Source organism: Macrosteles quadrilineatus, unplaced genomic scaffold (genome assembly GCF_028750875.1).
Source record: "Macrosteles quadrilineatus isolate MER2022 unplaced genomic scaffold, UCM_ALF_1.0 Scaffold_9__3_contigs__length_116548681, whole genome shotgun sequence".
In the NCBI taxonomy this organism is placed as follows: Eukaryota; Metazoa; Arthropoda; class Insecta; order Hemiptera; family Cicadellidae; genus Macrosteles; species Macrosteles quadrilineatus.
In genome coordinates, this window is record NW_026542602.1 from 34,146,199 (window position 1) to 34,173,133 (window position 26,935).

General features: G+C 30.9%; 2 protein-coding genes across 3 annotated transcripts in view; both read left to right on the forward strand.

The window, feature by feature from the left end:
* LOC129002712 (echinoderm microtubule-associated protein-like CG42247) overlaps positions 1–6,612 on the forward strand; it is a 46,761-nt gene extending 40,149 nt beyond the window's left edge. For both annotated transcript variants that reach the window (XM_054430720.1, XM_054430721.1), the window contains 3 exons: positions 1,949–2,044; positions 5,097–5,211; positions 6,032–6,612. In XM_054430720.1, the coding sequence (XP_054286695.1) occupies positions 1,949–2,044; positions 5,097–5,211; positions 6,032–6,185 (365 nt within the window). In that variant the 3' untranslated portion in view covers positions 6,186–6,612. The remainder of the gene's footprint in view (positions 1–1,948; positions 2,045–5,096; positions 5,212–6,031) is intronic.
* Positions 6,613–20,263: 13,651 nt separating this feature from the next.
* The window catches only part of LOC129003848 (plasma membrane ascorbate-dependent reductase CYBRD1), a 51,299-nt gene continuing 44,627 nt past the window's right edge, over positions 20,264–26,935 (forward strand). Inside the window, exon 1 of the mRNA XM_054432173.1 lies at positions 20,264–20,528. Within this exon, the coding sequence (XP_054288148.1) occupies positions 20,362–20,528 (167 nt within the window). The 5' untranslated portion in view covers positions 20,264–20,361. The remainder of the gene's footprint in view (positions 20,529–26,935) is intronic.

Consider the following 26,935-nt stretch of genomic DNA (forward strand, 5'->3'; position numbering starts at 1 on the left):
GTAAAGTAAAAAATCACAACTGCAGTGGGTGATTGTAACAGAGGTTTACGGTTTATGGATTATGTTAAACTTGCTTTTCCGATGTGTCACTTTCTGTTCCTACTCACCGTATGATGCAATAAAACCATCAATAAACCTAGAAACCATACATACATACATACATACATACATACATACATACATAGGCTGAGTGGGGAGGCGTAAGTTGCCTCCCTACTTAAGAAATAAAATTACAAACGTCCAAAAACCCAGTGTTGTGTCATTTTTGTCACATTTCATTCTAATGTTAAAAGATATACGAATCATTGTTTAGAGAATAGGCCTACGTAATCTATTAACAAACAGTTGTTTGTACTGTATGAGGTTGTTTTTTTTTTCAAACTGACACCAATAATTTTACATTAAATGTTGTTTGCGAATAAAGCAATTAATGGGAAATAACTTTGATTGCCAATAACCTTTTACGAGAAAATCCAAACCAAGAAATCAATAACTGTGGGACTTGATTAACGCATTTAATTTGTCGGACGTTATTCTTAACTGTAAACGTTGGTTTTTGGTACTGGTTCTTTTCCTGGCTTCTTTTTTGAATCTTAGAGCCGTTGGCAGCAGCAAGAATCATTTTTACGTACCAACATATCAGTGTAATTTACAAATTAGTTATCGTTGGTGTTCACCTTATTTATACAGTCGTATTATAGCCGTACTCAATTTAATTGATGTCTTAACTGTATAAGTTTTGCTTTTTCTGTATGGATTCAAAATTTTAGTTTATGCTAAGAAAATGATAACTAATTTAAGTAAAACATTTGTTTAACAAACCATCATGAATTGTTTATGATTTAAGTTGTTTATATATCAATATTTTGTGGCCTATTTTGGTAATTTTTATTATAAATTGCCAATCTAAATTGTTTATAGTACTTCATTTCATATAGTAAGACGCCATTTCGACAGCATTTTGGGTCATCTTCGGTCCAAGTAAGAATAGATTGGTATGATAAAATTTGATGACATTAATACAAATTTTAAATACTAATTTTAAGTGTACTGTACTTTGTTATGCTTAAAACGTAGCAAATTCCCTAATTAAGTTCTGTATTTTTGTGTGTATGTCTGTTAGTAACGCATTAATGTCCTTATTTCTCAGTGTCACGAAAAGGACAAGAGCACCTTGATAATTAAAATGTCAACCCGAATAAAGTGTTAAATGGCGAGGTTGAGGTAGTACTTTAAATACTTTGAACCATTGTGGGAAGCAACTTTCAACTATAGGCCTACCTTAGGGCTATGCCTCATAGATCTAGGCCTATAATAAAGCTTTTTTAGTTTAATCATTGGATTTAACATATGGACTAACACGATCCGGGTGACATTTAATTGCAAAGCATGTGTTTTGGCTTGAAACTGTCAGATACTGTATTTGCGAAGGTTTATATATAATAGTTTTGCCAGCATATCTAAATATATGCAAACCAACTGCTGTTCTTAATATAAGAAGATTTCAACTGACTACTTTAAGATCCCTGTGCGTAGAACGGGCACACAGCTAGTTGTTAGTAAAATGATATGTATCAAAGTAACAAAGACACAGTTGTCATTTATATTTGGCCTATTAATTATGCTATCTAACTATAGAATCGAATCACTATAAAAACTATTATTGAAAAATATGCAAAATATGTTCTAGTAGTATCCGAGTAAACCGAAAGATACAACCCTAATTACCAAGGAAACACGGTACCTAGGAAACCTCTAAGCCGAGTCCAATATCTCTTTGACAAGAGAAGACAAACTAACTATTCCATAGATATGTTCATAGAAAATATCCTAACTTTTAACGACATTTGATCGGACTATTTAGTGATGCGTAAAGCAGAATCATGCATTTTGCATTAGAACATTTTGATGGGTTCGGCATGATTTTATATATAATTTCTTCTTTCAGGGGACCTGAAGAATCTGTCGGTAGAGAAGAGTGCGGTGGCTATGAAAGATGTTAAGTGGCACACACATAACGCCACTGTTGGATTCCTTGTAGCAGGTTTGTGTTTTAGTGCTTTTACAGGATACCAAATGATTACCGGTACAAGCTCTTTTTTTTACCTTCATTGTCCTTTATTAGCAAGAGACTCATGTACACAGTAACGGGGCTATTAAAATACGGTCCTCTGGAAAATATATAATGTCCATTGGTTATCCCATTGATAAAATAGTCCAGGAGCTGAGGGGGGTTGAGCATGCATGAAAGTAGTACGCAATGTTATTGCTGATTATTGTAATATGGACTGTGGTGATCAAAATTACGTATGTCGCCTATTTCAAAAGTGGTCGATAAGGTGGGGGGGAGGGGGCAAACATTGTGGTTTGCACTATGCGTTAAAACGCTGATATTTCGAAAATGGTAAAAGGTAGAACATCGGTTAAAACGTCATTGTAATTCTAAAAATGTGGACTACAATAATGGTTATTGAGTCCGTGGTCGTATCTCTATAAATAAACAAGTTATTGTATAAAATATGTAAAAATGGGCATTTCGTGTAGTTTTTTTTTTTTACCGAAAGTAGAATTAATTTGTGAGTGTCGCAAAGAAGTAATATCAAATATCTTTGCTGATAGTTGTAATATGGACTGTGGTGATAAAAAATACGCATGTCGCCTACTTTTCAGGTGGTCTAGAACTTGTGGGGAGGGGGGGGCAAAGATGGCGGAACGCGCTATGCATTGAAACGACTGTAGCTCGATAACGGTACGAGATAGGACATCGGTTAAAACGTAGTTTTAATCCAAAAAATATGGCCAATAGAAAAAGTTATTGGGTAAAAAGTTGTATCTTAACTAATAAAAAAGTTATAACAATAATAAGTTTAACAAAATCTACATTATACAGCTATTTTCTTCAAAAATCATATGAATTGTTGATAAAAAATAGTGTAATTACTTAATGACTCGGCTAAATATTAACCAGATGCATTTTCTTATAAGAAAAAATATATTATTACGAATACATATGGTTTAAAATGTAAAAACGCCTTGGGGTTCGTCCGAAAGGTTGCGTCATAATTGCTGCGCAGTACTGCTGATATCGGCACAACTGTTAATCCCCCAAAAGTTCATTGCCTGTTAACTCAGTGATATCGGGGTTGTGAAAGTATTTGTACAGTTTAAGACTACTGACATTTATTGTGTTTTATTTATACAAATAACATTTTTTTATAACTTTTAATAGTTAATTAAATATTTTAAATTTCAATACATTTTTTTTTTAAGTTGCTTACGTTTTTTTTTAAATTGTGTGTGGCTGGTTTTTATGTACGTTTGTTCTTAGTGACTAGTGGATCAGGCAATTTTAAAGTAAAATTTCACCAACTTACAAAAGTTAGGTACCTATTTCAACTCAACAAATAATATGAACAACCAGTGTAATTGTTATGGACAGAATGAAGAGATTTACCGTATTTTTTATTATAAGGTATTTACTTTTGTAGTTATGTTTTATATTTCATATAACTGTATTTAATAAGAATATGTAACATAATCATAATGTAATAACCTATAACATTATAATAAAAATTGGATTTGTAGTGGTAATCTGTATTATGCATTTGATTGCGGCGAAACCCCAAGTAATATACGTAGTTTGGAGGCCGTGTTTTACATTTTAAACCATATGTATTCGTAATAATATATTTTTTTCTTATAAGAAAATGCCTCTAGTTAATATTTAGCCGAGTAATTAAGTAATTACACTATTTTTTATCAACAATTCATATGATTTTTGAAGAAAATAGCTGTATAATGTATATTTTGTTAAACTTATTATTGTTATGACTTTTTTATTAGTTAAGATACAACTTTTTACCCAATGACTTTTTCTATTGGCCATATTTTTTGGATTAAAACTACGTTTTAACCGATGTCCTATCTCGTACCGTTATCGAGCTACAGTCGTTTCAATACATAGCGCGTCCCGCCATCTTTGCCCGCCTCCCCACAAGTTCTCGACCACCTGAAAAGTAGGCGACATGCGTATTTTTTATCACCACAGTCTATATTACAACTATCAGCAAAGATATTTGATATTACTTCTTTGCGACACTCACAAATTAATTCTACTTTCGGTAAAAAAAAAAAAAAAAAAAAAAAAAAAAAAAACTACACGAAATGTTCATTTTTACATATTTTATACAATAACTTGTTTATTTATAGAGATACGACCTCGGACTCAATAACTATTATTGTAGTCCACATGTTTAGAATTACAATGACGTTTTAACCGATGTTCTATCTTTTACCGTTTTCGAAATATCAGCGTTTTAACGCATAGCGCAAACCGCCATGTTTGCCCCCTCCCCCCCACCTTATCGACCACTTTTGAAATAGGCGACATACGTAATTTTGATCACCACAGTCCATATTACAATAATCAGCAATAACATTGCGAACTACTTTCATGCATGCTCAAACCCCCTCAGCTCCTGGACTAAAAATCAAGTGTCTATTATTCAAGAAAGTAACGTCTTTAGAGTTTGCAAGGCATTAAGTAAATATTTCATCATTATGACTTCAAAACATTCAAGAGTGTACCAAACATTCTTTTAAAAATTCCTGTACTTTAAAAAAACTAATATACCTTTCCAATGTTTAGTGACAATTGTCTTTTGATAAGCTGTTTAACCTCACAAAAATACATTTATGCCATTTTCATTGGTACTTCATACGACCTTTCATCTGAGTAAAATAGTTTGTTAGATTTATAGAAACAGTTCTATGCATTATTGTTGCTAACTGTTTTGAAATCTCGTATACATCAACCCATTCCACCCAATGAGGGGTAATTTTATTACAAATATTTTTTTACAATTCCCATAAAATTTCCACGATGTAATAACATTTTTTGTAAATTAATTATTTGAAAAGTCGCGCATTCCACATTCCAGAATGTGTGTTTACAGGTAATAATAATATAAAATGAATTACATATTTTGACACCATGCTCCGCAATGTATTGCTGGAAAATCCACTGTGACTTTTGCCAATTTGTTTCTATGAGGAATTCATTTTAATCCAAGTCCTAAAACACTGTTATTTTGTAGGTATATGGAACAACCGGTACTACCCCATGACTTCCATGGTGACGACGGTCAACAGATCAGCCGCGCATGATCTTCTGGTGGCTGGGGACGCTGAGGGGTACATCAGACTGTTCAGGTAGAGCAATAACTTTTTTTAAAGTAAAACAATACTACTTTTATACTAACCTATTATTGTAAAACTATACCATCATTGTCTGAGTTTCAAATACATTTACGATGTTAAGATTTTTTACCTTGAATAACTTAATATTTTGTTTATTTTAACACAGTTTAATTCTACGAGTACAAGTATTTGTATTTTTTCTAGTTTTACTATGTTTTTCTATAATATTGAGCATGAATAAGTAATTCAATTTGTAAATGTTTTATAATTGAAATTATGGCAATATTGCATTGTTTTACAATATTACATAGTAGTTTTGACTTTGACCTTTCCAAGCGGTAAAAATATTTTAGAATTACGTTTTCCCTTTAAATAGTTTAATAAGATAAACAACACATTGTAACGTCTTTGATTAAACACATTTTTTTACAATCTCATTATCTTGATAGAACCAATAACAGTATATCATTTATGTCTTTCTTTTATACTTATCAACACAGACGGTTTGTTTGTATTTTTTTTTACAGTTTAGTGATTTGTATGTAGATTATTAAAAATTAACGAGTTAAAAATATATTTGTATCCTTTATAGCACCAAATCTCCTTTTATCCAATAAATCATTATTGGAATTGAATCTATTAAAAAATATTCTTTTATTATGGACCTTTTTGAAATAAAAATAAAATTACTATCCTGCAATGCTTTCGGTGGGTTACAACAGTAATTGTTCATCAAAATGAAGATGAAGAGTTTACTTTTAATTTACGTATTTACGTTGTTCGTACTGTATTTGAATTGTTTATATTTATCTTCTAACACCTTTGTCCGCAGATATCCTTGTCTCAGCCCAAAAGCGGAGTACAATGAAGAGAAGGTGTACAGTCTAGTCGTGGCCGCCGCCAAATTTCTCTTCAACGATCGCAACATCGTCACAGTGGGAGGCACAGACGCTTCCCTCATGTTGTGGGAACTGGTCGACGATTGAGTGAAAACAACTACCATTACTATAATGGACAAACTGAACTGTGACCACTAGAGAGATATCTCACTTCATTAAGGGAAGATTGGCGAAATAATCTATTCGAATACAAAAAAAGCTAGATCTTAATTTCATTAAAATATCATAGACTGTAAACTCTGGAATTCTTGAAAGATATTATTTTTCTTATAATCCAAGTAAACAGTCAGCAGAGAAATAACCAAGAAGAAAATAAACGAAATTGGAGCTTCAATTAACTCATCAACCACCAGAATTGAATGATATGACAAATTTCGGCCAGCAATGTTTGGTTTACAATCCTTTTCATATACTTAAAACCTGGTTGATGACAAGTTCCATTTCAACGACACCGGAGCATGACTGATGGTTTGAAACCGTCTAAACATAATAATGTAACAAGTTACCTTCAAGTTTATATGTCAAGAGAATTTTGCCGATAAGTATTTTAGACCTAATTGAATATCTGAACATTTCCAGAGCTTTTGATCGAGATTTTCTACCTTTGTAAAACTATGTCAATGAATTAACATAAAATAATCACTATTCAGAGAAAAATTTATCTTTGTTTATAAAATACACTTATAATATTAGTAGGAAAACTGTAATAGTAAGAAAAACATCAACATTTTATTTTTATACCTAACTTTGGTTTCATGGTTTCTGATTAACAACAATGCTCATAGTTAAGTTACTCATAGCTACTCATAGTTAATTTTTTCCAATTTCAAGAAGATATAGATTAAAATAATTACCTTGCTTCCCAAGTTCTCCAATAAGTAATTTACAGGATCCCCAAAGATGCCACCCCTGGAGCAAAGTATGTCAAATGTGATTACTACTTTTACTTAAGAACTCAACTAAAATAAAAATAATATTTTGGACCAACGATGGTATGTCATTTGGTAAGTTATGTTCGTTCATTTTTAACGGTTAAAAAGGTTTGACATTTTTAATACTATTACTTACTAATTGATTAATTGTTCTATCATACTTTACCCAGGCTACTATGGTTATGATAGGTGATTTTCCCTTGGGTTACTAACAAATTCATAACAGGAATAAATTACATGCTTAGAAATTTGCACCATAATCAAAACAAACCAAGTCAAAACTTCAAATCTTCCTATTTACATTTTATATAGTATTTGGAAAAGCTCGTATAATAGATCGAGTGATAATGGAGTGTGTGCAAATATTGTATTGGCTTAAAACCTTGAAATGCCAATCTAATCAGTCAAATGATGTATTCTAGTATTGAAAATACTGACAATGAATAGCGAACTTGCACACTAAGTTCAATCAAAACTAAATCAAAATATAATACAACATCAATGTTGAAACAATCGTAGTAATACAAATATTTCAATGTATTTTATTATACTGTGTAATACTGCCAATAGTATAGGATTAAAGTTAGTTTTTATAATATAAGAATTATTGTTACATGTACTTTTAAAGGTTATTTAGAATATAAGTTAATGTGTGGAAAATATCATTGTATTACGTCCTATAAGCTGTTTTTATGCATATTAATGTAAAATATTTTACAAATAGTTACTAGTTAAATAGTTTATTTATTATTTTTCAGTGATTCCAGTCCAAATATTTGAACAAATGAAAATAGCTATGTTTGTACCCTCATTTGACCTTTTAATAAGAGTTACGATCGTGATAACTGAATTATTTTCAGCTATTTGAGGATTTTCTATTGGAATAGTTGGGTTGTATTTAAAAATTAATAATCAACAGCCTGAGCCATTTGTCAATAATCATTTTTAGCTCGTTCTTGCAAAATTATAAACCACAATTATTTGGGGAGTTTAAATCACAACTGTACCTACTAGTTGCAGTATCCATAGTACGTTTTGAATTGAATGAAAATAATAAGTCATATAAGGCTGTAAACATACAGTATTTTAAATGATATTATATTGTTAAGAAGATACGTATGTATCAATGGATAGGTAAATAATGTAATCACATGAATCATAATTATAAAATGTTAAAAAATGTTACCGAAATTGTTTAAATAAATTTAAATGATTAAATATTTCATCAGATGTGTTTCAATCAGATGTATGTTAAAATTACAAAGCAGTTACATAGTGTGTATGAAGATTGTAGTGATTGTTTTTATTGACATAGTGATCAACTAATATCATTTCCAAAAAATCTCCCTTGGATTTTTCAAGAGTTTTTAAGTGAAATACATAGTCAAAATATAAAAACAAATTAAAAACTAAAAAAAAACAACTATAAAATCTATTTTTCTAAAAGGAAAACAGGCAGTATAATTTTGACAGCTGTTAAGATAATTTTACTTGAGTTTTTGTTCGTGTCTGTTACCGAACAGACAAATTTATTCAGTAGATTTATATACAATTCTATTTTTCACACATTAACACCATCGGTGTAGTAATAGTTCTACAAGCAAACTTCATTTTGTACTAAACTAGATTCTAATGTACCAAATACAATTTATATCACATGAGTATAACGCAATGTATTTGTACTCCAGCGGGCTATAAGCACGTATATTTTCACGGATAATCAAAAGCTTATTGTAATTAGGCTTATTTTCATCAATTTTTTACATTGCTTCAAGACAAACTTTTACACATTAAAAACACTCTGTGATTTTGTGTCTTAGTAGACGAAACAGAAATATTTATATATAGTTATATTTCCAAAATATATTAGTTTATGAATTCAATTTAGTACGATTTATATTTTGAAACGATATAAAAAAATATAATTTTGTTATCAGCTCTAGCCTAACTCCGTTAACGTTTAAAGGATATCAGTTTATATGTTAATCACATACAATATATAAAACTAATAATAAAGCTGTTGAAAGTATTTTTTTACCGAAGGTTTTAGTTTGTATTATAGATAGTGGTTATAAACTTTCAAAATGTTTTTATTCAGTGTTTACAGTACGCCAAAATCATGCAAACAAACAAATTATGAAACTATACAAATATATTGTAAAATTTTGTATAAACCCAATTTTAAATTTATTTAAATGTTTATTTTGTAAATATTCCTTTTTACATTGATATAGACATAAACTTACTAAAAAACAAATATTCTTTAAGAAATATATAGCATTTTTACCCTACCGCACCACAGAATAAAATAATTATATGATTTCAATTACTTAAAAAATCAATTCTAATTGTTCATATTTGGTATATTTGACTCTCTTCAATAAAAAAATTATGAAGTTTTATTTATTAAACCTTGTAAATTTGTATTTATATTTTGGTTTATAAATGCTTATATAATTGTATTTTGTAACTACCTCGAATGTATAGATGTATATACGGCAAGCTGGCCTTACATTATCTAGTTTAAATGTTTTGCTTTAATAAATTGTTTTTTGCTGGGCTTTTTCTTTATACTAATACCCGATAGTCACTATAATGCTACACTTATTTGATAGCTTTACATATATAATGAAAGTATAGCTGTTTGTGTTTGTATATAAAGAAAACCCTTTCACAAGTAAAACGATATCACAATTTGTTATTAATTAGCACGTATAGGTTTTGACATCTACATTTCAAATAATGTATTTTTTTCAAAATTTCTTTCAAGGTGTGGATTTTAGAAATGTAAATTGTAACAACGAAATTTATTATCCATGAATTATTGTGTGAAAATGCAATTACAAAATTTTCAAACAGATTTTTCAGCCTAAAACGTCAGGCAAAAATAGACAAAAAAGTATTTATTTGTGTGTTTCTAGTTTTTTTTATACCATTTACATTTATTTAAGTTTTTGAAAATAAACTGTCCAAACCCTGGCCTTATTACGATGTAACATAATGTAATTTTAAGTGTGGCAAATACAATACATGAAATTTCTGATTAGTAATTAAGTTATCAGTAGGAATGGGAAAGTAAATGCGTTAAATTTCTACCTGCACTAAACCAAATTCACCTGTTTAAAGTAAATCCAACACCTAATACTGATTATACCAAACTTAAATATAAATAACTTAAAATAATGGGTATGACATTATTTAAAATATCAAGACGGAATTTTTACTAACCATTATTGATTGTTGTGGTAGTAACAATGGGAAACGCTGAAGTAGTTCTTTGGTTGGCCGCTGCAGTAGAACAGCAGCACTAGCTTGTTCTACCAGGTTACCGACATTGCAAGTGGAATATCCGTTACTTCCAATATCAATTGAGTTAATTAAAAATATATAGTCTGTTGGTTGGTTTATATAATAATATTTATAAGCTATAAAATATTACATATTTTAATACTATCATAATATTGACTGCAATTTAACCCTTTAAAATAACATGGCTTTTAACGTTTTACAAACTTAGTTTTCAAATAGTAAAATAATGTGTAGCTGACAACGTTACAAATACCAAAAACTGCACAAATTAAACCTTCTCATGGCAGTTTTATGGATAATTAATCCTACTAAAACTATAGCATAACATAAACAAATTCTAATTATACTTTAATACACTGGCAATGTTGTAAACCTAAAAATAAAATTTATAATAGCATAAACAAAATGGTTAACAGTAGAAAATTATACTTTGAAAAATTACTTCCATAGACCTTTTTAAGTCAGAATGCCTTTTTTTATTGACATTTTACTTTTTAAAACTAACGAAATAGTTTCATAATAAAGAAAAATCTTGAATTATATACCAAGAGAAAATGTGTAGTTTTTATTCCGTGGTGGATGAATCATTGTGGAGCTGAAATATAGTGTACAACTACAACTATCGGGACAAGTCGATAGAACAATCGATTATGTAGATAGTTGAAATCGAGTGTTAATATCGAATGTCTCATAGCGTCACATTGTAGTTGTTTTGATTGTAGGTAATCGCTGCAGTGAGTCAAACCTACCTGATAAGTGACATGGAAATGATATATAAAATAATGCAAAACACTCGTAATTGTGAGAAGTGTCCTTTTCATATTACAGCATTATGATAACTTTTTAGTGTGCATTGATTTTTACAAGACATGCATAATCTGTTTGATTACAAGCGCAGTCCTCACACTTGTCAAATAATTTGTCAATTGTTAAGAAACTGTTTAATTTTTAAGAAGCTATTTTCTAAACAAACAAAAACTATTTCCATATCTTAAATCTAGCCTAAAATTTTTTTCTATTCTATTTTATGTTGTTGAGATTATTTCAGTAATTTACCCCAAATGAGAGTAGTTATTATATTGTAGACTTATTAATGATGACTCTGAACTCGTATTAGGACCCCTGGAAACCAATATACCGCCCGGATGGAAAAATAATGAATCTGAAAGATGGTTGCCTCAAAAATAGTTAATATTATAAATAGTTAATATTAATAAAAATAGCATATTTCTATCCCCAATGGAAAGTTCTAGTTATTGAGATGTTAAGTAAGTACGTAGTTCATGGCTGTAAGTGAGCAATTAATTAATGTATTAAGACAACCTTTTATTTAGGCTTAATCCTTATATATAATACGTGAAGGCGATTTCTACGAAACCCTACTCCACCATTTATAATGGACGGATCTTTACAAACGATGTGTCAAAATTAAGTAATTTTTGTGTAGACGTCCTCTTTCACCAATTCCTATAGTAGTCCAAGTCCTCGGGCTTTGCCCCACAGGCCATCGAAATCGAAATGTATTTCTTATGAAGAAACTTTACTAACCCAGCTGTTTAATAAATCTTACTTCAGTAGTCAAGTGTCAAGATATTTTGCGTCATGTGTACAAGTTGTTATAATTATTCTCTCCTGTATTCTCGCCCCGTAGCGAAGCACTGGCAGAGCAACTAGTATTTTTATAACCTTTGAAAAACTTCCTAATTTAATGAAAACTTAAAAACATATTAATGTACAAAACAAATATATAATTTTAAAAAAAACCTTGAGTAGGCCTTCTCATATGAAAAATGTAAACAAAGAAATGCATGGCTTAGCAACTAACGGTTACCACGTTGGACTTTCGTTAAAATTATTTTAAATCATGATATTCAGTTAACTAGATTTCTTAAAATAAATTTAGCTAATTGATTTTCAGAAGACATACTAACATGCTATCAAAAATACTTATGTCCTTTTTAGGCCTATGTATTATATTAAAATATTTATTAATGACTTGATCTGCGATTGCCCATGAAAAAACCAAATAATAAACTTGGCTAAATACATTTATTTATCTTAACCTTTGAAAAACTTCCTAATTTAATGAAAACTTAAAAACATATTAATGTACAAAACAAATATATAATGTAAAAGAAAACTAGAGTAGGCCTTCTCATATGAAAAATGTAAACAAAGAAATGCATGGCTTAGCAACTAACGGTTACCACGATGGACTTTCGTTAAAATTATTTTAAATCATGATATTCAGTTAACTAGATTTCTTAAAATAAATTTAGCTAATTGATTTTCAGAAGACATACTAACATGCTATCAAAAATACTTATGTCCTTTTTAGGCCTATGTATTATATTAAAATATTTATTAATGACTTGATCCGCGATTGCACTTGAAATTAACTAAATAATAAACTTTGGCTAAATACAATTATTTATCTAACTAATAAAATACTACACTACGGTTTCCAATGTTTCAACTATCAAACGGTTTTACTTGACAACAATCCCGATCCTCATAATGATGAACCTAATTTTGTCAAAAACCCAGCTCATTCTTTACCAAGCAAATGATAAATATAGAGTAGCAACATTTAATATTGCATACGATGAACTTGACACACATTAAAAAAATAACAAAAACAAAAACACAAAGACATTATTGCATAATTAGAGAGTGCGTAAGGGTTGTTTGTGCGCGGGTGCGGGTGTCGGCGCGTGCGAGAAATGCTCGTTTCCATGGTTACCATCAGGGCCCTGCTCCATTATCCTCTACTCCGAGCTACAGTGAGTATACGCCCTTCATTCAATTGTATTAACCCTTTTACTATGCTTAAATTTTTAACTTATTAAATATTTGTTTAAAACCCACTTTTAAATGTGTTTATTTTATTTATTTGAGAGGAAAATAAGATTTGTGTATTTTCTATTTAGGTTTGTTTTTCTTTTGTCTTTGCAGGGTAGAAAGTGAAGGGGTTGCTGTGGCGTGCAATTAATTATATGTTAAAGTCGCAAAAAAAACATATTTTGATAATATTTTCGTATATGAATATGCATAAATATTTTCCTTTGCCTATTCAGTAAAAGTTATTCAGTTTATTTTGGAAGCAACAGATTTGATTAAAATTGTAATAGTATTTACCACAGCGGTTTTTAAATACGACAATCCATATAGGGTATTAATAATTTTGACAATGTTTATTGGTTTCTACATTTACCGTTTTTAAATGTTATCAAAATGTAAAAAGCTGTGTTTAACAATTTATTTCTTATTGATACGTTTGAACTTAATCACGTAACTAACTTCCATAAAACGAGACAGAAAAAATAGTACACGTTTATAAGTATAATTATGTATAAATAAAAGACGTATTTCCTGTAATTGAATTACACCCAAACATTTTTATTTCTATTTCAACACGTTTTTAAAGCAGTACACATTTTCGTTAATGGTAGTTTACCCTTTCATAAATCAAATTAAAGTAGTGGAGTGAGTCAGTAGTACTTTAAAAATTGCGTTGACATACAAATTAAATTCGACCTGTAGTAAGGGGGTGGTTTCAGCGGAAGGGGTGAAAACAAAAACGTGGCGCTCGCTCTGGGTCAGCGCCCTGCCGCCCCCAACCAGATATTTTGGGGCGTCACATTTCTGGGGGGGGGGGAGGGCCAGACAAAACAACATTAGTGGGCCCGGGTACAGGGGTGCATGATGTCGTAGTAATCTCTTCTATCTTCTGTGTACTAGAATCGAACTGCGTGCACTTGAGCTACTTTTTGTTATCAGGATAAAATTTAAATGTACAATATATTAAATAGATATTATATTTAACAAAGCATTTTGAATAACCAATAACAAATTACACTAAAAACCAGAATGTGGATCTAAAATTAAATCATTTGAATTTAGTACATTTTCAAATTGAAACAGAAACATATCACAAGAAATCACATAATCACAAGAAAGATGTACGTCCAAAATAAATAAACTGCACATGTCCAAAATAGGGCTACTATATTGGTTAAATAGAAATTTTGGACGTCGACATGACGGACACAAACAAGCAATATAATCTAACAACAGAAGATGTCGAGTATATTATATTCACAGAACTTATACTCTACTATAAACCACTAGTTCAAAAACTGCGATAGATACGATTCTACGATTGACATAATTATCAAAGTTAAATAAATTAAAAGAAAAGAAAATGTTTCCATTCATATCAACACGACAAAGGGAAAATTTGAAACATATTACACACAGATATCAGAAATATATATCTCGACAAAATTATATGTATTAAAATGTATTATGAGTGTATTTAATTGTGATTATTTGAGTGTACTTAAGAAAACACGAACTAAAGTGTCAAAATAAAAATAGTGTGCCATCAAATACCAAAATAATCATTTTACTACCTGAATTAATGCAAGGACAGTTGTTTTCCACGTAGAAAATAGTACTTTAGAAGAGTTCATGCTAGCATTTAAACCTGGATGAGCGAAGGATGGGTATAGAATGGAGTGTGATAACTTACTTCCAAATCTCCAGTTGTTCCTGATAACCAACTGATTAAAATCAAAAAAATTTAGAGTAGATATATCGATAAGTATTGGACGACAAATTTTATTACATCCGTACTTAAATATCAAAATAATAGATAGTTCAAGAAGTCCCCCATGTTTCTTATGATGCATAGGTCATAGCTTTGCACACGCTTTATTCATGCCTTAAAATACACCAATAGACATAGTAATAAGTTTAAAAAGGTGTCAACGCTGCTTTAGAATCGCTTTATTTTCACAGCCCATAAACGACGCCTAAGTGAAGATCCTCCTATGAAAGTAGTGTTGCAATCTGTAGATTAGATAATGAGTGTGGGCGTGAGGTCGCATAGTGGCTTGCATTTGCACACTTTAGCACTTGAAGTCCTACACTCGCTACTCTGCTTGGCTTAGCACTGAAATCTGTATATTTAAACCACTTCTCATCGGATCCGGAAATAAAATATTAAATGACGACTAGGTATAGTTGCTCGTTTTGAGTAGGTGGGAGGTTATACTGCTCGAATGATGAAAAGGTAGCTTATTCAAGATACAAAACTGGATCTAGCTGTTCTTGGTTATAGGGGCTTTGATAAATTTTGTCTAAGGATAGATATTTTTAGTCAGTCACAAAATTGTATCACTCATCATTGTCTATTTCACTCACGCTGCAATCATAATCAACTAACGTTTACGTAGCGAAAATCTCTTAGACGGTTATTTGGGTTTTGAAATTATTTATTCAATATAAGTTTATTTATTAGCCTTTAACCTTTTACCATATTTTAACATCCATAGCTTACTCTTATAACCAAAAGGTCTTATAAAGTAATTACGAAATAATTTTATGGTCAAATTGAAAACAAAAACACTACCAGTTTTTTTTTTTTAACCTACAATAATTAATCTTTGGAGCTACTGCTGTTCTGTAGTACTGTAATTGCCGGGTAGAACCCCTGGACATAATTATATGCTTAAGTAAGATGAAACGTTGTTATTTTTAATATTAATCCCTCTTAAGTGTCGCCAAAGAAGGTGAGAGGTAGTGCACATTTTCGTCATTATTTTGATAATGAACGCTTTGATGTTGCTAGGCAGCCGATCTCTCAACCAGAGGAAGTGGCGAAACATTAAGCTCAGCGTCGTTGTATGTACTTTTTAAAAATTATGTAAAGTATATTTAGAGTTTACAATGGGTTTCCAGCCATGATTAATAAAATATATACATACGTAAATATACATAAATAAACATCTTTCTACAAACTAACATAAATTGTGTTACACTCTGACCTATTCATGTTCAGGGGTGAAAATCTGTGTTTTCGGTTATTTTTTCCAATAGTTATTTAAAATTATATTCACTAATCAATAACAGACATATTTATCAATCCATAAACATTTAATTCCTATGGTTTACAATATTTACAAAAGTTAAATAGGGTAATCACTTGCAAACCATTATATTTACAGAAATACGGGTGATTTACTGAACTGATGGTAGGGTAGGAATATATTGCAACTATTCTCTTAAGCTTTGCTCAAGGATAGCAAAAGTTTGAAGATCATAAACTTGCGCTAATAAAAAATTTAAATGATAATACCTCTAGCATATTTTAAAAAGAATGTACACTTTCTTCACTAAATAAATTTACTAAATAAAACATATTTTAAAATATACTAGATACCGGGATGGAAAATGAGCACAATGATGCGGCTCCAGCCATAGAGTGATGCTTCAGATAAATTAACTAATATACCGGTAGAACTAAATTTACCAGATTAACTTGTATACTTTAATATATAGGCATATTATTAAATTAAAACTAAAGAGAAAGCCTCACTATTGTCAAAATTAATTCCACACTACTTTTTAACAGTAACATTTAATTTAATATGACTTTGGCTTATCATAAACTTAAATACCTAATGAGGAGATTTATAATTGAACAACAAAACCGGCGTGCTATATTAATTATCTTATAATTCTATTTGTGTCGTATCCTTTTCTTTACCAAATCCAAATTTGTGAAAGGTGTTTTAACGACAGAGTTGAAAGGATTATATCGGTGTTCAAAGACAAAAGAGTTTTCCTTTGGTTTTAAGAAGAGCTTAGACAAATCAGTCTTGATTGGATGTAGATTTTCCCTGTGAATGCAAGTTGTTTTATGGATTATGGATCAATTTCTGTCATTCTTTTCTTGAACTTGTAATACAAATTTTTAACGGGGAAGTTTAAAATCCACTCAATAATTCTCAAAAAATATATAAAAGTAAAACAAAGTATAATAAAGTAAATGTCCACAACCTGACCTACGATTAATGTTCTGCTGTTTAATGTACAATGAAGTGTTTGTAGATGTGTGTATGGACAAATGTATGCTCTTACATCAGTTTTACATAATACTTCAACTGCTGTTCTTATCCTTAATCTATTTTATAAACATTTTGTGCTGGGCGAATAAATTTATTCGGCTCCATCGCATTACCAAAATTATAAGCCCAAAAAACGATCAGCATTTTCAATAACCTATGACATACTTGTGACAATCGTAGCATATGCGGTCATTTAACGTGTAACTAACGTATAAAAACATTTAATAATGTTAAACTAACAATATAATTAAATATCATAAATATAATATGAGTTTTATAATTTGTTGTTGAATAAAACCCAAGCAATTACAGACAAATCGTAAATATCGTTGAAATCGATAAGTATGAAATTATCTAATTTATAGGGAGATTTGTATTTAAATATTCTATCAAATGTATTATTGAGACTTGCATTCACTACAACCTGTTACTTAAGCTAAGTGATTTTTGTTACTAATTATGAGTAAAATAAAAATCAATTTGGCGAATACTCCACTTCATTATATTAGCTCTTGAGTATTGCTGATTACATTTGATCAGTTTATTCATTTTTTCTCTGAAACAGAAGCAACCTGACCAATAATTATCTGCATACACCAAATATTACCAGTGCATGTTTTCTGTGTTTTCAGTGTGCTAGACATCTGTTATTTCATAATGCACAAGACATGCGACTTTCACAATAAATATTACTGTGCCAATTGTACTAAATAATTTGGTTGTACAATTAAGTTCTATCCTAATCGCCGTTTACTAATGCAAAAGTAATCATGGTATGTTTTAACTTTTAATCCCTTTTCATTTTATTTAACATCCAATATAAATGTTTCTGACGGTCAGGCTAAAGAAGCTTTCAACAGATTAACATGTAATCCACCGAGACCTCAGTCTAACCTCACACATACCAATTGGACCTTTGTTTCATTATTTGGGATTAACATATGAGTTAAGTTTCTTTTTAAGTATACGAGAATTCTAAAAAAAAATCTTTTGTAAACTAGTGCGTAAAACTTTATTTTTTTTCTATGAAAGTTACTTTGAGGGTCAGAGTATGTTAATGAAAAATAACGGGAGGTAATCCCTTGATAAATCACCTCGACTTGGTCTATGATTATTAATTTATAGTTTTATACTGTTTACATAATATTTTTCTTCATATCATGTGTATCGATGAAAATAGTCGTGTAGAAGAAGAACATGGTAAAACAATTATGGTTACTAACAACACAGTGGCTTATAAAATTTGTGGAAAACTAAAGCTGCTTGGTTTAACCCTAATCGAATGCCTAATAATAAAATATAAATTTACGCCCAGTGTCATATGATTTCAACCCATTACCATGTTATGGGTTGGTTGTACAATTATTCTAAATGTCTCTTATAGTTTAATTTACTTAAAATGATAATTTGTTAAAAATGTTAGTAAGGTTAATCATTTTAATCTTTAGGGTTCGATATATAATCTAATAAAATAATTATTGGTGAAATATCATAGAAAATTGTATATTTGTATATGCTAACTGAGAGTGTGGCAATCAAGTTTACATAAAAGGTCAATTATACTCATTCCCAGACTTGATATTATTTTGTATATAAAAATTATAGCCTAGTTACATAAAAAACCTTAACTCTTGTCGTTATTGTTAGCTATATAATTTGTAGCGTATTAAACATCCTTAGAACACCAAGATGAAGGTTGTGGGAGAGAGACCATTGGGGGGGGGGGGTGGACTCGGTTCCCTCTTATTAAACTTTCAAAGTTTCAATATTGACATCTCGGGCAGAGCTTGCTGTTCTAGTACACCTCAACTATAGCCAGCCTCTCATAAAATAACATGCTCTTTAATTAGGGAAACTTGAAAGAATGTCATTAAAATAATTCACAATTAACTACTGTCACTAATTATAAACCGAGATTTATTCTCTTCCCCAGGGTAATATGTATATCTAATGTGTTTTTATTATGTGAATGCAGTAAGTTTGGTGAAATGGTATAGATCTTGGAGTTTTGACTTTTACTTGCCATCATTTATCATTAACTGTGTAAACAAACTTATTCTAAACAAATACTAAACAATTATCGCATAGAATCTCTTATTTCGTATATGTTGTGTTTCTTCTATTTGGCAGTTGGGGATTCGGCAGTTCAGTTAGTAAGGCATAGCCAAACGGTTATAGCAAAAATTAAGTTACGCAAGTAATAATAACATTCATAGCCATGCTAAATAATGAAAATAGGTTTCCTGGCCAAAGAAACAGGTGACCTTAGCCAGTAGCAATGCTACACAGATCTCTTGAACTATTTTACACCCATTACTTATTCATTTTTAGTTTAAAATACACCTCATTTTAATTAATAGTAATGCTAAACTATAGTTTCTCTATGCTAGTCATATATTTTACTGTAGTCACTATTTATGCTGTTATTTGCATTGTTTAATTCCAGCTGTAGTAATATTTATTAAATTTAGGCCCACTCAATCTTTTATCAACCAGTGGCATGTAGGGACATAAGTCCCTAAAAAGCTCAAATAAAAAACTAATTATTGTTATATTATGATTATATACAACCTAAGAATCAAATGATCTTCCACGCAGATAGTACATTTGTACTCACATGTTTAATGTAAACAAAGCAGACGTTTTTCAAATCCAATACATTTTAAATCGAAGATATTTTTCGTTATTTCTAATTATCTGGTATATTTGGACAAAATTTGCTATTTTTTCCGACTCCCTGGGACCAATACCTTTAATTTGAGCCCCATTCCGTCATCCTGCGAGCTGACAAACTCGTTTCCGTCAAAGTTTAGATTTTGAAAAATCGCTTACAGAATTAATAGTATATAGATATTAATAAACAGGTTTTAACGTTCCTTAACAATGTATTTCAATAAAAATACAATAACCAATCATCCATCACTATCCCTTTCCAAATCATCTATCCGCAGGTTACTTTCACTCGCACTATTTAGCAGGCTGAGCACAACAATGTGTTTCAGATAACAGCTGATCAACAATGGCCCAGTTCGCCGCGTAGACAGCGCTAGTCGTCAGTCATCCGCGCGCCTCCGTTGTGTCAACTCGTGTCCAGGACTACACCTCAGGATGGACTCCAGACCGACCTCTGGTGAGATGGCCCCCATCGCGGAGTTTGACAAGTCCCCAGAAGACACCGCTACTATGGAGGATCTACCGCCACCCCCGCCGTCGTCCGCTGGGGTAGTGTCCATCCCCGTGTCGGACCCGCCGCCTCCGCCGGAAAGTCCGAAAAAGTAAGTTTTTATTTTTTATTCCCACAGTAGCTTACTAGGTTTACGAAGGCAGTTTTTATCGTTTAAGATTCATCTTTATTACACGGTGGGGATGAAATCATCTACGATTCAAGCAGTTCTGTATTTATTTAGATTAGCTAGAAACATTTGTTCCAGTGACATTGAAGCATACTCTAATAAGACTTTGCCTTTCCATGGCATATCACAAAGTTCATTCTTGACAACTGCATTATTAACTGGAAGAGATTTTTTTACCGCTTCAACTCAATTTAAATCAATAACAAACAATACAATAATTTGTTTTCACTCTATAAGTAAAACTACATTATGCGAGGCTAGGGTTCGTCAAAATAAGACATTGTGAGATTAAATTTTTATTCCAACCTCTAAAGTCAATCTATCCCTTGAAGATATAGTGACTAGATTTGAGCTAACAGGATTCCGTGTAATAGTACAGAGAAGTAGTAGAAAAGTTAGCAGGGAAACTGTCTTACTCTAGATTCAGAGAAGTAGGGATGGTTATAATATTAAACGTCAACAGTTTTCTATAGAACCTAATTGTTCACTTTCGAAAACATGGTAGAACAGTTTACATCATCGCATAGTTATGTTGTTAGATGAATTACGTATTTGGTTGTACAAAACTTTAAAATCTTTTTTTTAGATTTAAACAATTTAGGCTCTTGTTCTTTTGACCTCGCGATTTCTTAATAATTACTGTATGTATTTTTAAGAGAGGCGCTATATTAAAATTTGACGTTGCGTAAATAAATTGTGTCAAGTCAATTTGTTTACTCTTTTACCATTTGTATGCATATTGACAATATGACAATTCAAGTGTAGACTTTTGGCAATGTAAACCATTAGTTGGCAAAGCATAAGTTCCAGCAATAGCACAATACTAAACCGTTTGGACTAGTTCATTTCTGGACCATTGTATTGTCCTATTTACTGTGGTAATAAACGTGTGTTGTAGCTTTGAACCCTGGCCAAATACATTTACAAAAGCTTCCATGAAACTATACAGCTTTAATGGTAAAATTGGTTAATTGACGTTTTGTATAAGTATTTGACGGTTTAATTTGCTTTGACAGTTAATTACTTTAGTGCCAATATTTATAACTGATTTATTTCATAACTTTTTCTCAGTTGAAATAAAATAAAGTGAAGAAAATACAATTTAACCTCATGTTTAACTTTGCCAAACGTAATGTGCGTGAAAACCACAACAATACTCCCACAGATACGTTTAATGGCGACATGCTCACGCAATGGTCAATACCATAGTCCCATGAATGGAGAGTTTGTTTACCGGTTGTCATGGAGACGTGGTTACTCACTATACCCGCTCTTGGCCAGGTCTTTACCCCTACGGATGAATGTTTTAAAACTTTCTTTGTTATCACGTAACTTACAATCTCAGCCTCTGATATTTTTTGCAAAAGTTTCTTTCACCTTCGACCACAATATTTTTAGCATAGGTTTTTGCGAAAGTTACTTGAATGTTTTAATTTTTTATTGGCTGTAATCCTATCAGAATTTCACCATCGTTATGAAATTCGTTTGTTTGAACTCTGGTTAATTCGTCGATGTTTGCGTGTGACTCCTGTTAGACTAAGCCGGTTGTTTTGAAGGTGGAGGAAACAATATCATGTTGTTTTCTAAACAAATAGATCCTGGACTAAAATAGTTTAAGTTTAGACTCACCGGTCGTTGGTATTACGTAGCATTGAGTATACACCTACCTGAGTAGGTGTATACTCAATGTACGTAGCTGAAAGTGGTTTGTGATCTACGGTACTTGAACCGGAATCTCCTGGACATTGATGCCCCGTTTTTTAACTCTAAACCAGCTGCTGCACCCTTGGCATATTATAGGCTTACCTAATAAAAGTGATATAACCTTTACAAATTCCTTAACCATGTAATCTCTAATAGTAATTTTTAATAGCAATAGTGAAAATTCTTCGTTTATTGCCAAATAAAATTGCTCCGCATACAAATACTCTTACATACCTTAACTTTTTCGTTCATTGTATCATGCCCATAACCTGTTTTTAACATGATGCATGACATATAGGACATGCCTATAAATTAACATACATCGAATTGATTTGTTTGTTAAAGTATTTATTTCAAGAGGCTTTAAGATATTTTTTCTTATTAAACACGAATTAAAATTAGAAATTTGAATCTTATTAAAAAGTAAAGAATTTAAATCTTCTACCATAATCAATTACCCATTTAATAAATGTGTTTATTCAAAAAATCTCAATTTTTGCAAACAATCATTTCTCGGTTGTTAATAGTTTCACAACATTAAAATAATGTTTTAAGCATAAATTTATATAGCTCTGAGATTAACTTTTATAATAATACGTTACATCGTAAATAAAGTGTAAAACTGCGCTGTTAGACACTTAAACCCACTTATATAGGACAGATTTATTACGCTCTATGTCTTGTCTAATATCCCAGCGGGAGAAATAAACTGTCAGAGAATTGAGCACACTACTCATAATAAAATGGAGACGGATTTGTAGTAAAACTAATTTTGGATTTGATCCTAAAAGATGTAATTGAATAATTAACACGTAATGCTACAATTTCCTTGTACATTTAGGATAAATTGAGAGTATAATTTACTCCCCTAATCCCTAAAATATCTTTATAGGGATTATTTTAATTAATTAAAATTTTATATCACCTAATTTTGGGATACTTCAAACTCTTTTTTTCTTGGATTACTTCAAAATGAAAACTCCTTCGGCTACTCTGCAAGTTATAAATAAGTTTGAATCTATAATATAAAGTATTAAAAAAATTACAATTTACCAAACACGATGGCTTAGTGGTAGCGGTTTGGGTTGATAAGCCAGACATTGATGACTTAGTCCTTTTCTCCACTTTGGATTTAAACATGCACTAGTGATATTATTCTATTTTTTTCTCTGCAGCTCTAAACCCTGAAGTTTGTGCTGCTATAATTGATAACTGTTTATACTGTAGGATACTTATCAGGCCTCTATAGAACTGGAATACTGCTACTGTATTGGAGTAGTGATAATAATCAAGTAGAAATTATTAATCATATAAAAAATAATTAAGCTTGTCAATTATTGTCCTAGTTGTATTTCTACTTCTAGTAACTGTCAAATTACTGATATACGTAGTATAAACTAGCTTTTTTACCAATACAAACTGGAAGAACAAGTTTCAGTAAACTATAGCATCTGTCATGCTATATAAATGATCAATGCACCTAATACTAAGAAAATATATTAGCACAGTGAACTAATATGGGCTTAAACTCGTTGAGGTTAAAAACGAATACAGCTGATCCATGTAGCTGGGATGACTACTTAAATACTTAAAGTCAATTAAATAAACAAATAAACATATTACAGTGTCACAATTATAATGATCAATTAACTTTGCTCTAATTGATCTCAAACCCAGTATCGTGAAAAGGACAAATTGACACTAGGCAATTAGGAGCTCTACTTAATCTAAGTTTAACTACTCATTCCCTGGCTTATTGGATTGCTTCTTTTCCCCCCTTTCACCCCATCTAGGAACTCTTCCCATTTTATGATACTCCCTCTACTCCCAACTTTTACCGCGCTCAAAACCGTAACTAAAGTTGCGTCCTTAATTCCTGCGGGGTTTGAAAACGATTTCACCGCGAAAGCAAACGCTTACCCTTGTCAGATTTTATATTCACGTTAAAAATTAATCATATTTTAAAGGAATATTTGAATTTTATTAGAGTTTGGCATGCTTTAACCGGCTTGTCATTGTACCGGTAGGTAATTACAAATTTCGCTATTTCAGGATTTAAGTTGTAGGCCATTGGTTCATAGAACGCTTTTTACTGTAGTCAACCTATATACAAAAAAGGATAGTTTCCCAGTCGTTGAAAGCTTCATTTGGATTGAGTAACAACATAAACTCCCTTTCCTCAGAAATAAATTATAGTTTGGCCTAATTATCTAAGTTTTGGATGAGGTCACTGAAAAGTTATATAGCGAATGCAAAGCGTAATAAATTACACTATCAATTGGGATTTTGTTTCTTACTTTGATACTGAAAAATAAAAGTAAATATAAGCAAATCAAGTAACCTTTAGTTAATACCATAAAAAGAAAAGATAAAATGACCTAAGACCTAGTTAGTGATCCTAAAATCTTATTGTTGATACGATATTGTTAGCTAGAGCAATAACTACTTCCCGGTATGAAATCCGCAAAACACGTTTAATAATCTAACAGATCCAATCATCGAGCTTGATTTGAAGACCTTTCAACTTCCCTCTTTGATCATATCGAAAACGTGAAGTTCTTTCTCTTTTTATCCAAGCTACTTATTATTTCAGTGGCAATTTGTTTATTTCTAAGTATTGTTACATTTTCTTGTCTATGGACTTGTAATATTGGTTACAAATAAAGATTTTCATATTTTATTGTTCCATTGAAGGGTCAAAATTTAGCTTCTAACATTTGTACAGATCAAAAAGTGTCAAGACAAGTAGTAGCTATTGGTTGTCGTAGAACAATTTAAATTTGTATTATTTAAGAAATCAAGAGCAATAAATGTGAAGTGATTATGCAGCAATTTAAATATAAAATATCGTCATTTTACATGTGCGTTATATTACAATGTTATTTAATTTATGCCGTTATATTTTTAACGTCACATTATTCGAGTGATAAGGTCGAGGATTATAAGTCTTTTTTCATGACCAACATAAATTTTTTTAATTAGATAAATAAATAATATTAACATTTTCAAAGATTATTATAGGCCTAGTATTGGTTTTATTGAACTCTCAGTAGTTTTGTTTTTTTTATTACCTAACACTAAATCATGTTGTAAGAATGTAAATTATTATTTAACATAATTTTAGACTTTCCCATTGTCAGCTGTGCGGCTGTGGTAAGGTATCAAGGGAATGGTGGACCTTAATCTCAATTAATTTGCGTCAACCTCTTAATGTAAAAATACTGTAACTGAATTTAAGTAATTTTTCAATACGCTCGGCAGATGTAAACGGGATTACATTTATGTAACGAAACGATATCTATATAGCCAATTGCGTTAATTGCAATTCTATTATTGAGCTGCGAGTTTTCGTATACCAATATATTTAACACAACTTTGAAGTGCTAACTTGATTACCATACATAATAACCAGAACAGTAGTTTTTTCGTAAGTTAATTACATTTTTCGTCGGTCACATAAATTACTTATTACAGTACCATAGTGCATGGATTGTTGTGCCAAAATTAAAATGTTTTACAACACTTAGTAAACAGCATAGTTACTAACAGTAATACAGTACTTAAAGAAAATACAAATAACAAAAAATAACCTAAACCTGGTATTTACGAATATCAATCATACGTTAATGATACAGTTTTTCCAACTAAAACACAACATTTACAGGTTTTATTACGATAAATTGTCTAAAGCTCAGTTGACGTTTTACATAATAATTAAAAGTAATTATTAAATAAATTTCCTTTATATATTTTTTAGAGTCCCTCATTTAACTGTTTTATAGACGGGTCAAATAGACAGGCGTCTCTGTCTAATATAGGTTTCGCCATTTACACTTACCACGAACGATTTAAATTGTTTATAAAATATTTTGCATCATTCAACACCCTTTTTACGCAACAAAAAAGCCTGTCCTATTACTAATTCGACTCAGACAGTTACTGTATTTCTACATTGCGGAGTATTACACAGCGGAGTTTTTCTGTAGAAAACGTCACACCGTCAGGAAATTACAACTCGACTGTAATACATATTTTTATTGCAAAAAAACTCACATTACACAGTAAAGATAAGAGCGATAAGTTGAATTTGGGGATGTTTGTTAGGGTTATAATATAATTCTTAATCGCTAATCATTCGAGTTTTTAATAAACTAGTGTCACATCTCATCTTGGTAGTTTGGATAATAAACCTAAACCAATGACCTTATTTTTTGTATCCAAATTACCACTGAGAACTGAATTACTGTTCACAAAAAAATTAAAGAAATGTTATTTTCACCACAATATTAGCTGGTTTACATACGTTAATTGGTGGCTGAAAGTTACGTTTTGCTGGCCATGCCAGCTGTCATCGTCATTTGGGGACCGAGCAGGTTTTTACATTCCTAGGGCCGCAAAATCAGCTGCCCGCTTACTTTCTTAAAACATGAATGCATATTAAATACACAATCAGTATCCATAGCATTGCAATAGAATCGTTTTATTGTCACCGCTGCCTAGCAACTGTTTATTATTATTTTTGCTGATTCCTCAAATTATTTCTTCACGTAACCTTAAAGTTGTACTTGTGTTGACAGTGTGCATTATTATTGTGGCGAATAGTGGTAATAGTGGTATTACGTTAC